Source organism: Entelurus aequoreus, linkage group LG20 (assembly GCF_033978785.1).
Source record: "Entelurus aequoreus isolate RoL-2023_Sb linkage group LG20, RoL_Eaeq_v1.1, whole genome shotgun sequence".
Classification (NCBI taxonomy): Eukaryota; Metazoa; Chordata; class Actinopteri; order Syngnathiformes; family Syngnathidae; genus Entelurus; species Entelurus aequoreus.
The window spans coordinates 30,806,952-30,818,955 of NC_084750.1; the positions used below are offsets into that span (position 1 = coordinate 30,806,952).

Below are 12,004 nucleotides of genomic sequence, written 5' to 3' on the forward strand. Positions count from 1 at the left end.
GATACATTTGTGTATACAGTATCCTTGCAAATAGCAAAACTGTTGCAATAGTGGATTTTTTCCAATAGATAAGCTCATGTTTTGTTGCACAATTAAAATAAACTTTACTGTTTACTGAAGAGTCCAAAATCCTCTGTAAATGTCTATTTAAGTAAACGAACACCATTGAAAGACAGATAAAAATCAAGCCATCTGTTCACTCAAGCCTGCGCTGTAAAGGCAAGGTAAGACATGTTGTTTAAGATGATTATTGATGATGTATAGCAATGTAGTAATACAACAATTCACTTTTAGTACAGTGATGCAATTAAGACTTCCTTACTATTACAGATGGAGAAACTCTTCCTTATAACGCTGATGCTTGCAACATGTAGTGCAGTGCCCAGAGGTAAGCAAGCACTTTAGCACTCAAAGAAGTGGTATACATTTTTAGAAAGTAGCTGCTAGGACATACAATTGTGTTTAAATTCCAACAATGTATAGTTGCTTTTGCCTTGAATGTAGTTTTTGCAATAGTGAACTAACCCTGCTTTTATAAAACTATTGCACAATTTTACCGCAAGCTTTTGGAGAACATGTGTATTTAATTTGCAACATTAAAGTAAGTAGTCTTTGTTGGTAAAAAAAATAAATAAATAGATAAATAAAAAATGCAAGTACATATCCATAGCAACAAAACAAAAAAAATGTTTTGGAATGGCCTAATGTCCTTGTTAAGCATGTTTAAAACAAATAAACAATAATCACTACAACTGTTTATTATTACTGTTTTTCTGTATTATAGTGACGGAGAAAATAGAATTGTATTTATTTGTGTTTTGGGATTGTATTGAGCATTTGTTTTGTCTTCTTTGTGATTTTTATGACCCTAAATGAATCCAGAAGTGCATATATATGATAACCATCCATCCATCCATCCATCCATCTACGCATAGAACTACAAAGAGAAATTAATGTACACATAAAAATGTCTGTCTGCTCGAATACACTTATAATACTGCTTAGACATGAATATAATACGGTGCAGTAAAACCCCGTCATTCATGATGGTTACGTTACGAGACCCCCTGAAAAATGAATAATGGACGCACTAATAAAATGTTTTAAAAATGTACATTTTGAATAGTCTAACGCCTTATTTTACACATTAAAAAACAGCAGGCATACAGTATACTGTATTGTACATACTGTCAAAGCCTCTTCTTGCTGGAAAATGTTGAGTGATTAGACTTGTGAGACAGCACCCTCTAATGTTGGATTCATAGCTGCAGCACTCTTTCCCCCCTGCAGACAACCTCATGACGGATAGAAATAACTACAACAAAATCCACAAATATGCAACAGAGCATAACGGTAAATAGGATAAATGTCATTTATTCTTCCCATAGAGAAAAAAAAATACTTTTCGATTGCCAGGGATTTATTAATGTAATCCAGCAGGTGACGCCAAAATTTCTCCCCAGAGTTTTTAATTCCTGTCACTTACACACTTTCTAAGATAATGGTCTCCAGTAATACATCAATACATTTTAGAATTGTCCATCCATCTATTTTTTTACCGTTTGTGACCCACTAATTGTTAAAGATTCATTATGGAGCTTATTTTTTATCTTTATTGTAAAAAACATTTCTTCCAAAAGTGGGTTTCAAAAAGACAGGTTGTGTTATCAACACACACCATTAGAGATATATATACATACATACATAAATAATATATATATACACACACGCACACACTCAAGCACACGCACACACACACACACACACACACACTAGGTATGTCACTACTCTTCTGTCACACAGACACAATAAAACAGGTATGTCCAAACGTTTGTCACCTTTGAAAAGTCGAAGATTCGAGGGCCATTTTGATATTTAACATTTTGAAAGCAACTCATATACATGTGCTAAGAAGTTAAGTATATTTACCGGGCGGTATAGCTCGGTTGGTAGAGCGGCCGTGCCAGCAACTTGAGGGTTGCAGGTTCGATCCCCGCTTCCGCCATCCTAGTCACTGCCGTTGTGTCCTTGGGCAAGACACTTTACCCACCTGCTCCCAGTGCCACCCACACTGGTTTGAATGTAACTTAGATATTGGGTTTCACTATGTAAAGCGCTTTGAGTCACTTGAGAAAAAGCGCTATATAAATGTAATTCACTTCACTTCACTTCACTAAAGAAAAAAAAGCCAGCCTGTTATTGGTGACAAATTGTATTATTAGCAGGGCGGCCCCCTGGCTAAATTGGGGCCCTCGGTAGAATTTTATTAGGAGCCACCATATCCAAGTATGTCTCTTTAAAAGCTCATCTGTCACTACGTGTCACAGGGGATAATGAAAATATATTTTGGAGAAATCTGCCATTTTATTATATTTAGTTTTTAGTTTTTAATCAAATCAAGTCAATTTACATGTTTAATTAAAACAAACTTATTGCATTTGGCATGCATATTTCAGAAGTTGTTTGAAAATATTACCTTAATTAAAGTGATAAAGGTGTGAAACTATATTTTACAAGTGTTTTTGAGAAGCTGGCATTTTTAGACCTGAGACACAAATATATAAGTAAAGGACCTACAGGGGTGTCAAACTAATTTTAGCTCAGGGGCCGCATGGAGGAAAATATGTGCACACGCGGGCTGGACTATTAAAATCATGGCATTAAAAGTAAAAAATAAAGACAAGTTCAGATGGTTTTCTTTGTCTTACTTTGGCCAAAAATAGAACAAACACATTCTAAAAAATTTTTTTTTTAAATATGGAAAAAAATACCGGCAGCGGTAAAGTTTATATCCATGAAAGTGAATGAATGTTTATAACTGAATAAATTAACATATGTATTCTTTTGTATTATTTTTTTAAAAAGTAATTAACGTTTTTAGCAACATTTTTCCAAAACACAATATAGAATGTGAGATACATCAGGATAATGCATACATTTATCATTTGTTTTCAAAACAGTTACAAAAAAGTGAGATCCCAAAAATTTACTGTGGGACCCCATTTTTATGACTTGATGGGTCCCTGACCCCATTTTGAAAATTCCTGATTTAGTATTATGCGTGCAAAACAGCAGCAGGCGGCTGTGGCCTGCGGGCCGGTTCTAATACTAATCAAATATCATCCCGGGGGCCATAGATAATTCATTCACGGGCCGGATCTTTGACACATAGGACATATTTCACCTCAGGTAAGGAAATAAAATAAACCAGTGTTATATAAATATGTGCTGGGCAAACACAAGTATTCACACAATGCAACACTGGCTCATAAAGTTAGTAAAGTCATAAAACTATTTATAAATAAAAAGGCATTAATGGAACTGAATCGATCAATTCAATTCAATTCATTTAGAATAGACCCTTGCGATGCACCATCTCGTTTTCAAGTGGGTTTTGAAAAAGAGGGGTTGTTATCTATTTTGGTGAAACACCTACGACACACCACTAGATGGCAGTATTTACCTGTTCTTCTGTTACTGTCACACAGACACAATAAAACAGGTAAGTCACCAGTCTGTCACCTTTGAAAAGTCGAAGATTCGAATAACAAAACCGTTCGCCTGTTATTGGTGACTAACTGTATTATGACAATGGCCGCCCCTTGGCTTATTGTGGTCAATAGTAGAATTTAATTTGGAGCCATCATTTACATATATGAATGTTTACAAGCTCAGCTGTCACTACGTGTCACAGGGGATAATGTAAACGTTCAATTTAACAGAAAGGTACATATTGCAACAAAAAGTAGACATCAACAGTACAAGTGCAAGTATATTAATAATAGTTTAAAGATAATAAAACCAGAAATAATGAAATGTGTTACCACATACTGGATACGTCAGTATTTATATGCCAAATAATATATTGTGATACATATCGTTTTCGCAGGGGGCTGAAATATATATAAAGAAAAAGTGAGGCCAGCAACACTCGTGTCCTTCTTATCATTTTAATATAAACTGCACAGGCGCGAATAAAACACAGATCGGTTTCGACAAGGTCTTCGCCATTGTGCAATTTTTTAACAAGAGGTGAGGCACTCAAATCAAGGGTCCCCAAATTACGGCTCGCGGGCCGGATTCGGTCCGCCAGAGTCCAAAATCCGGCCCACAGGAAGTCCCAAGTAAAAAAAAAAAATATATATATATATATATAAATATATATATTTTAAGTCTATTCTTTCTAATCCATTTTGTACCGCTTGTTACTCTCAGTGTCTCCTAGCCACTGAGGCAAATCATACAGTCTAAAAATGCATTTTCCCATTGATAACGTGACATCGTCATGCTTGGAATATATATATTTATATATATATATATATATATATATATATATATATATATATATATATATATATACAAACCCCGTTTCCATATACTTGGGGAATTGTGTTAAATGTAAATATAAACGGAATACAATGATTTGCAAATCATTTTCAACCCATATTCAATTGAATGCACTACAAAGACAAGATATTTGATGTTCAAACTCATAAACTTTTTTTTTTTTTTGCAAATAATAATTAACTTAGAATTTCATGGCTGCAACACGTGCCAAAGTAGTTGGGAAAGGGCATGTTCACCACTGTGTTACATGGCCTTTCCTTTTAACAACACTCAGTAAACGTTTGGGAACTGAGGAGACACATTTTTTAAGCTTCTCAGGTGGAATTCTTTCCCATTCTTGCTTGATGTACAGCTTAAGTTGGGTCTCCATTGTGGTATTTTAGGCTTCATAATGCGCCAGACATTTTCAATGGGAGACAGGTCTGGACTACAGGCAGGCCAGTCTAGTACCCGCACTTTTTTACTATGAAGCCACGCTGATGTAACACGTGGCTTGGCATTGTCTTGCTGAAATAAGCAGGGGCGTCCATGGTAACGTTGCTTGGATGGCAACATATGTTGCTCCAAAACCTGTATGTACCATTCAGCATTAATGGCGCCTTCACAGATGTGTAAGTTACCCATGTCTTGGGCACTAATACACCCCCATACCATCACAGATTCTGGCTTTTCAACTTTGCGCCTATAACAATCCGGGTGGTTCTTTTCCTCTTTGGTCCGGAGGACACGACGTCCACAGTTTCCAAAAACAATTTGAAATGTGGACTCGTCAGACCACAGAACACTTTTCCACTTTGTATCAGTCCATATTAGATGAGCTCAGGCCCAGCGAAGGCGACGGCGTTTCTGGTAGGGTTGCACATCTCTCTCTGATAAACGATTCGATATGCATCTAGATACACAGGTTACGATTCGATTCAAAAACGATATCCTTTTATTACAGACCGATTCGATTCGATTCCGAACGATACGATTCGACGGTTAATATTCAAGACTCCAAATCCCCAAGCATTGTGGCTTTATGGCACTGGCAAAAAAAAACAGAACAACAAAATCACATGTCAATGTATTTATCTTTAGACATGGACCAAAAAAATTCTGGCTGAATTGTAGGATGGGAACTCCAGAGGTAAAAGTAGCACAGAATAGTAACAACAAAGTGCAATATTTCAGCCTGAGCATAGTTTTGAACACTAGAGGTAGGTAACAAAGATTCAATATTTCAACCTGAGCATATAGTGTTTTGAACACTAGCTCGAGGTAGGTAACAATGAACACTAGAGGTAGGTAACAAAGATTCAATATTTCAACCTGAGCATATAGTGTTTTGAATACTAGAGGTAGGTAACAATGAACACTAGAGGTAGGTAACAAAGGTGCAACATTACAATGTAAACAAGTTACACACCTATAACACATCTCAAAATGTGGCAACAATGAGCACAGTGACAAGTGCTTTGTGTAAAATAATAGAGAAAATAAATACATATGTAAAAAGAAAAATCAAACTACTGTGTGAGAGGTACCTTTTCCCAGGTCAAAAAGCAGTAGTTCACTTACACTATGCCTGTGCATTTTCATCATCACTGTCCTGTTTTTTTGGAGGGCAGATTTTTTTTAAGGAAAATCAACTGATCCACATGCTCATGTTTGAGCAGACTACGTTTTGTGGAAACAATGTCTCCCGCAGTACTGAACACACGTTCAGATTCCGTGTGTTTCACTTGATGTACTTTTTGATGCCGAAAGAGGCGATTTCATGCAGCCACTTGAATGACGGCGAAATCATTAAAGGCTCACAATTTTTAATCCATCCACAAGTAAAGAAAACTTGGATTATTTCACTTTATGTACTTTTTTATGCCGAAAGAGGCGATTTAAAAGAGGCGATTTCAGCCACTTCGGTCATTACAGCCGAGTTTAGATATACTTTTCGAAACGAGTGACGTCAGCGCGCTCCCGCGTCAGGGGGTTCATTTTACGGCAGGGGTGCGTTTCCGGCACAACACCGGGATGCAGAGGTATCTTTTAGCGAGAGATGACAGCAGTGGCAAGCTGCTGCTCTTTCCACCACTGCAGTGGGTTTTTTGAAAATCTTTCTCGGTCCATTATCACCTTCGGTCAGACTGACGCTTTCGTTCTCCTCCACATTCATTTTCCGTGTTGTCTCTTGTTTTTCACTCGTGCTAATACCAGCTAGGCGGCAACCGCGTTTGGAGAGTAGCTTCAGCTCTCGCGTTGTTTTAGAGACGCTGACGCATATTGTAATCTAGCCAACCCATACAAAGTCTCGCGATAACCGATCCATGACTCTATAACCGATTCAGCTAGGAATTCATGGATTATTCGCATTGATTGAGGAGTCTGCTACCGATGCAATCTAATCGCTCACTTGTTGAGCCGAATACTCGGTCGCATCGGTTTATCGTTCACAACCCTAGTTTCTGGGTGTTGTTGATAAACGGTTTTCGCCTTGCATAGGAGAGTTTTAACTTGCACTTACAGATGTAGCGACCAACTGTAGTTACTGACTGTAGTCACGCATTTGTTGACTAAGTGGTGACCCTCGCCCCATCCTTGTTTGTGAATGACTGAGCATTTCTTGGAATCTACTTTTATAGCCAATCATGGCACCCACCTGTTCCCAATTTGCCTGTTCACCTGTGGGATGTTCCAAATAAGTGTTTGATGAGCATTCCTCAACTTTATCAGTATTTATTGCCACCTTTCCCAACTTCTTTGTCACGTGTTGCTGGCATCAAATTCTAAAGTTAACTGAATGGGTTGAAAATGATTTGCAAATCATTGTATTCCGTTTATATTTGCATCTAACACAATTTCCCAACTCATATGGAAGCGGGGTTTGTATATATATATATATATACTGTACATATATATATATATATATATATATATATATATATATATATATATATATATATATATATATATATATATATATATATATATATATATATATATATATATATATATATATATACACTACCGTTCAAAAGTTTGGGGTCACCCTAACAATTTTGTGGAATAGCCTTCATTTCTAAGAACAAGATTAGACTGTCGAGTTTCAGATGAAAGTTCTCTTTTTCTGGCCATTTTGAGCGTTTAATTGACCCCACAAATGTGATGCCCCAGAAACTCAATCTGCTCAAAGGAAGGTCAGTTTTGTAGCTTCTGTAATGAGCTGAACTGTTTTCAGATGTGTGAACATGATTGCACAAGGGTTTTCTAATCATCAATTAGCCTTCTGAGCCAATGAGCAAACACATTGTACCATTAGAACACTGGAGTGATAGTTTCTGGAAATGGGCCTCTATACACCTATGTAGTAATTGCACCAAAAACCAGACATTTGCAGCTAGAATAGTCATTTACCACATTAGCAATGCATAGAGTGTATTTCTTTAAAGTTAAGACTAGTTTAAAGTTATCTTCTTTGAAAAGTACAGTGCTTTTCCTTCAAAAATAAGGACATTTCAATGTGACCCCAAACTTTTGAACGGTAGTGTATATATATATATATATGAACATATATACAGCCCGGCCCCCGGCCAATTTTTTTTAACCCAATGCGGCCCCCGAGTCAAAAAGTTTGGGGACCCTTGACTTTAATAGCCACAGCTGTGGTCAATGAAATTATATAATAAATCAAGAACAACTTCAAAAATTAAAGTGCACAAATGATAGGCAAAAATTGAAAATTGTACAAAATAAATGAAACACTTAGCACAGTATCATAGCAAAATAAAGTAATAAAAAAATATATATATACAGCAATAATAAATCAATTAAAAAAATGTGTACAAAAAAAAATTAATAAAAAATGATATGAGGACACAAGTGTTGCTGGCCTTGCTTTTTCCTTAACTACACTTTTTGCCGTGCACCTTTATTATTGTTTTATTAAAAGTTAAAGTTAAAGTACCAATGATTGTCACACACACACTAGGTGTGGTGAAATGTGTCCTCTGCATTTGACCCATCCCCTTGTTCACCCCCTGGGAGGTGAGGGGAGCAGTGGGCAGCAGCAGTGCCACGCCCGGGAATAATTTTTGGTGATTTAACCCCCAATTCCAACCCTTGATGCTGAGTGCCAAGCAGGGAGGTAATGGGTCCCATTTTTTATAGTCTTTGGTATGACTTGGCCGGGGTTTGAACTCACAACCTACCGATCTCAGGGCGGACACTCTAACCACTAGGCCATTGAGTAGGTTACGTTTTTTGAGAGTGCCTGTTTTTCCTGTATTTTGTACCGCTGCAATATATATATATATATATATATATATATATATATATATATATATATATATATATATATATATATATATATATATCGCCCATCCCTAACTTTTCTATTTGCTTATTGCTTTGCAGATCTTTCAGGAAAAGTGTTTGTGTTCCCCAAGGAGACAGCCACAGATCACATCAAACTGTTGACGTCTAAAACGTCGTTGAATGCAGTGACGGTGTGCCTCAGGTAACAACTCCATCATCATCAGCGCTCGCTTCCATTCCGCCAGTTTAAGTTCTCCCCCTCGGCGCCTCTGCTCAGGTTCTTGACAGACCTCAGCAGGAACTACGCGCTCCTCTCTTTGGCCACAGCCACCCACAACAACGATCTGGTGCTCTTCAAGTCAAACTCTCAGGACGTCATGATTATGCACGCTCGGGACAGCAGCACAAACTTCTTGGCGGTGTCTCTGCCTCCCAACTCCTGGCACTCCATGTGCGCCACCTGGAATTCAGAGAACGGCGTGGCCCAGTTGTGGGTGGACGGCAAGCAGACGGTGAAAAGGTTCATCCACTCCGGGCAGCCCATCAGTGGTGACTTCATCACCATTCTGGGCCAAGAGCAGGACAGCTACAGCGGTGGCTTCGACGCTAAGCAGTCGTTCATCGGCATGATCTCTCGCTTCCACATGTGGGATTACGTCATCGCCCCCGAAGAGATCTACCGCTACATGTGGGATGTTCACTTCACCCCTGGCAACGTCTTCAACTGGAGCGCTCTCGACTATCAGACCGTGGGGAATGTTTTGTTGGAGCAAGAGGTCTTGAAGCCGCTTGAGTCACTCACGAGACAGTGAGTGGAGTGGGCCACGACGGCTTGAGAAAAATAAAGGAAAACACATTAAACTTGCTTGGCTAACTTTATTTTGAAAAACAAACAATAAACAGATTGGCTTGCAATGGTCTAGCTCTATATCTATAGATCTGTCACTGACTCTCAAATTGTGCCATGAAAACCACTGTCAGTACGCAGGTTGGATTCACATATAAATGTATAACTAAAATATTAAATGTATAAATTAGGGTTGTACGGTATACCGGTAATAGTATAGTATCGCGATATAAGTAATCATATTCGGTACTATGCCGCCTCTAAAAAGTACCGGTCCCCCACCTCGTGTCATGCAGACGAGCATGTTCGCCAACGCACAATCACGGAGTACTTACAAGCAGACACAGTGTCTAGACAGAAAAGGGAGAAGGGATGAATTTTGGCTTAATAACTATAGACAAAGGTGAAGTTATTACACTGAAACACCCTCAGGAAGAGGGACTTTAACACATGGGCTTATGTTTGTCTGCACACAGGAGTGTTGTAACTACTTCAAAAATCAATAATCCTCGTTACCATGGAGACAATTCAAATAAATTGACTTCATATATCACCCCTGTAGAAATGAGTGAAAGCTACTCACCACATTCATGACAATGCATATGTTAACCATGATCCACAAACCCCGTTTCCATATGAGTTGGGAAATTGTGTTAGATGTAAATATAAACGGAATACAATGATTTGCAAATCATTTTCAACCCATATTCAGTTGAATATGCTACAAAGACAACATATTTGATGTTCAAACTGATAACCATTGTAGTAGAATTTCTGACCTTTGACCTATATTGCATGTCTATCAAGAATGTACGCTCATTTAATTTCTCTTCTATTCTGTGCCAGTGGGACAAAGGTGAATATGGAGTTGTGCCAACCTGTCTACAGAATTTTTAGAATTTCCAAATATGACTAAGAGATACAAGGTTGTTTTGGAACAGACAAAACCAAAACAAAACAATCATGACGCATTAGATAACAAACAATGACGCACAAGAGACGTATAAAAAATGGCAGAAGACCGGAACTCGACAGTGATTTTGGCTTGTGTGTGTCTTGTTTACTCCGGAGTAACATGTGGTCTGTCTGCACGGCCAACTTAATTCAACCTGCACTTCTGATAATGGGTAAATAAATTTGTTGTACTAAACTACTTTTTTTGCCTGTTTAAGCTTCGGACAATCCACTACACAAATTGGCGTCACGAACAGGATGGTTTAGAAGCTACAGGTCGACAGCCGCTCCCGCTCTCTCTGTCAGGCAGACAGTGTGCTGCACGCGCGCATCACAAGGTAAGCAGTTTGCTTTAAAGTGTAAACATTTTCTGCCTGGAGAGAGCCGGATCAATAAGACTAATTGCTGAATCTATTTTTGATAAAAGATAGGTTTAGTCAGGTTCTCCAAAAACAACCTGGAATGGGGTAAATTATGGTTGGATTGAGTTGTTTTATATGTGATTATTTGTCTGTGTGTTTGTTGAAAACTTGTGATTTCTTGTTTTTAACATAAGGGGATTGTTATTAGAATTTTGGTGGTTTGGAGTGTAGAAGCACAGACGATGTGAGACGAAAAATTTCTTTTAACCTCTTCATCCTCTGTCGTTGCTGGCAGAGGATGGTTCTTTCTGCAAGTGCATCAGAATTAGCCAGAGTTGGACAAAGATACATTTAAGGCAAGGTTTGCTAACTGGTGTGACATTTGGCCCATATAAAATTGATACGTCTGTGAAAGTGCGAGACACCTGTCTATGTGGAAACTGCAGCGGTCCCTAGTCCTTGTGACTCAGCGTGTAAAAAAGCCTCTTATTAGGTGACCATTCAGTGACTCCGGTAAAGGAGATCAACTGAGCCAAGTTGTCACGAATCTGTTTAATGGCTGCAGAATAGACAGGTGGCGTCTCGGGCTCCATATGGTAGAGCTTTGGTGAAACTTGGTGAAACTGTATGGGACTGACCAGACACGATGTCTGTAGGATTGGTGGGTGATTCCTAGTGGTCCTATGGCGCCTTAGACCAGTGATCCGTGTTGGTCAGTTTGATAACGCAGGTGCTGCTCCAATGAAACGGGTTAATCGCTCTTTTATGAGCAATGATGAAACCTGGTTTTTGTGATATGAGACGGCCGATTCCACAAAAGCACGCGTGCATTAGTTGTTTATATTTGTCCGGACAATGGGGTGGTATTGTAATTTAACAATGTGTGTGTATAATGATGAATGCTGAAATGTGTGTGTATTGAGTGAGTCAGTTTATGTTGGTACATTTAGATATATGCGTAATTTAATAACTTTTGTGTAGCACCTGGTTTCTTATCTGGTTTAATTCCCCCCTTCCTTTTCTTCCCCCCCCTCTCGCAACCTCCCTTCACGTTTTTTCTCACCCCCGCTTCTTTTGCAAAAGCTGGGAAATTGTCCAAAATGTGTGTGATTGTGAGAAAATAGACAGAAAAGACATGAGTGAATGATCCATCCATATAATTATTTTCTTCCGCTTATCAAGAGGTTGGATCGCGGGGGCA

The 12,004-nt window shown here is 38.4% G+C and overlaps 1 protein-coding gene across 1 annotated transcript; it reads left to right on the top strand.

The window, feature by feature from the left end:
• The first annotated feature begins 145 nt into the window (after positions 1–145).
• Positions 146–9,521, top strand: LOC133636194 (C-reactive protein-like). Its single transcript, XM_062029963.1, has 4 exons — positions 146–224; positions 331–388; positions 8,740–8,842; positions 8,918–9,521. Exons 2-4 carry the CDS (start codon positions 331–333, stop codon positions 9,450–9,452), a joined length of 696 nt encoding a protein of 231 aa, XP_061885947.1. The 5' UTR covers positions 146–224; the 3' UTR covers positions 9,453–9,521.
• The last annotated feature ends 2,483 nt before the right edge of the window (positions 9,522–12,004 follow it).

Bases quoted from the DNA above. Each gene is read 5' to 3' on its own strand.
- LOC133636194 (XM_062029963.1), top strand. From the start codon at position 331: ATGGAGAAACTCTTCCTTATAACGCTGATGCTTGCAACATGTAGTGCA. The intron at 389-8,739 runs GTAAGCAAGCAC...ATTGCTTTGCAG, and splicing joins ATGTAGTGCAGTGCCCAGAG to ATCTTTCAGGAAAAGTGTTT. The intron at 8,843-8,917 runs GTAACAACTCCA...GCCTCTGCTCAG, and splicing joins GCAGTGACGGTGTGCCTCAG to GTTCTTGACAGACCTCAGCA.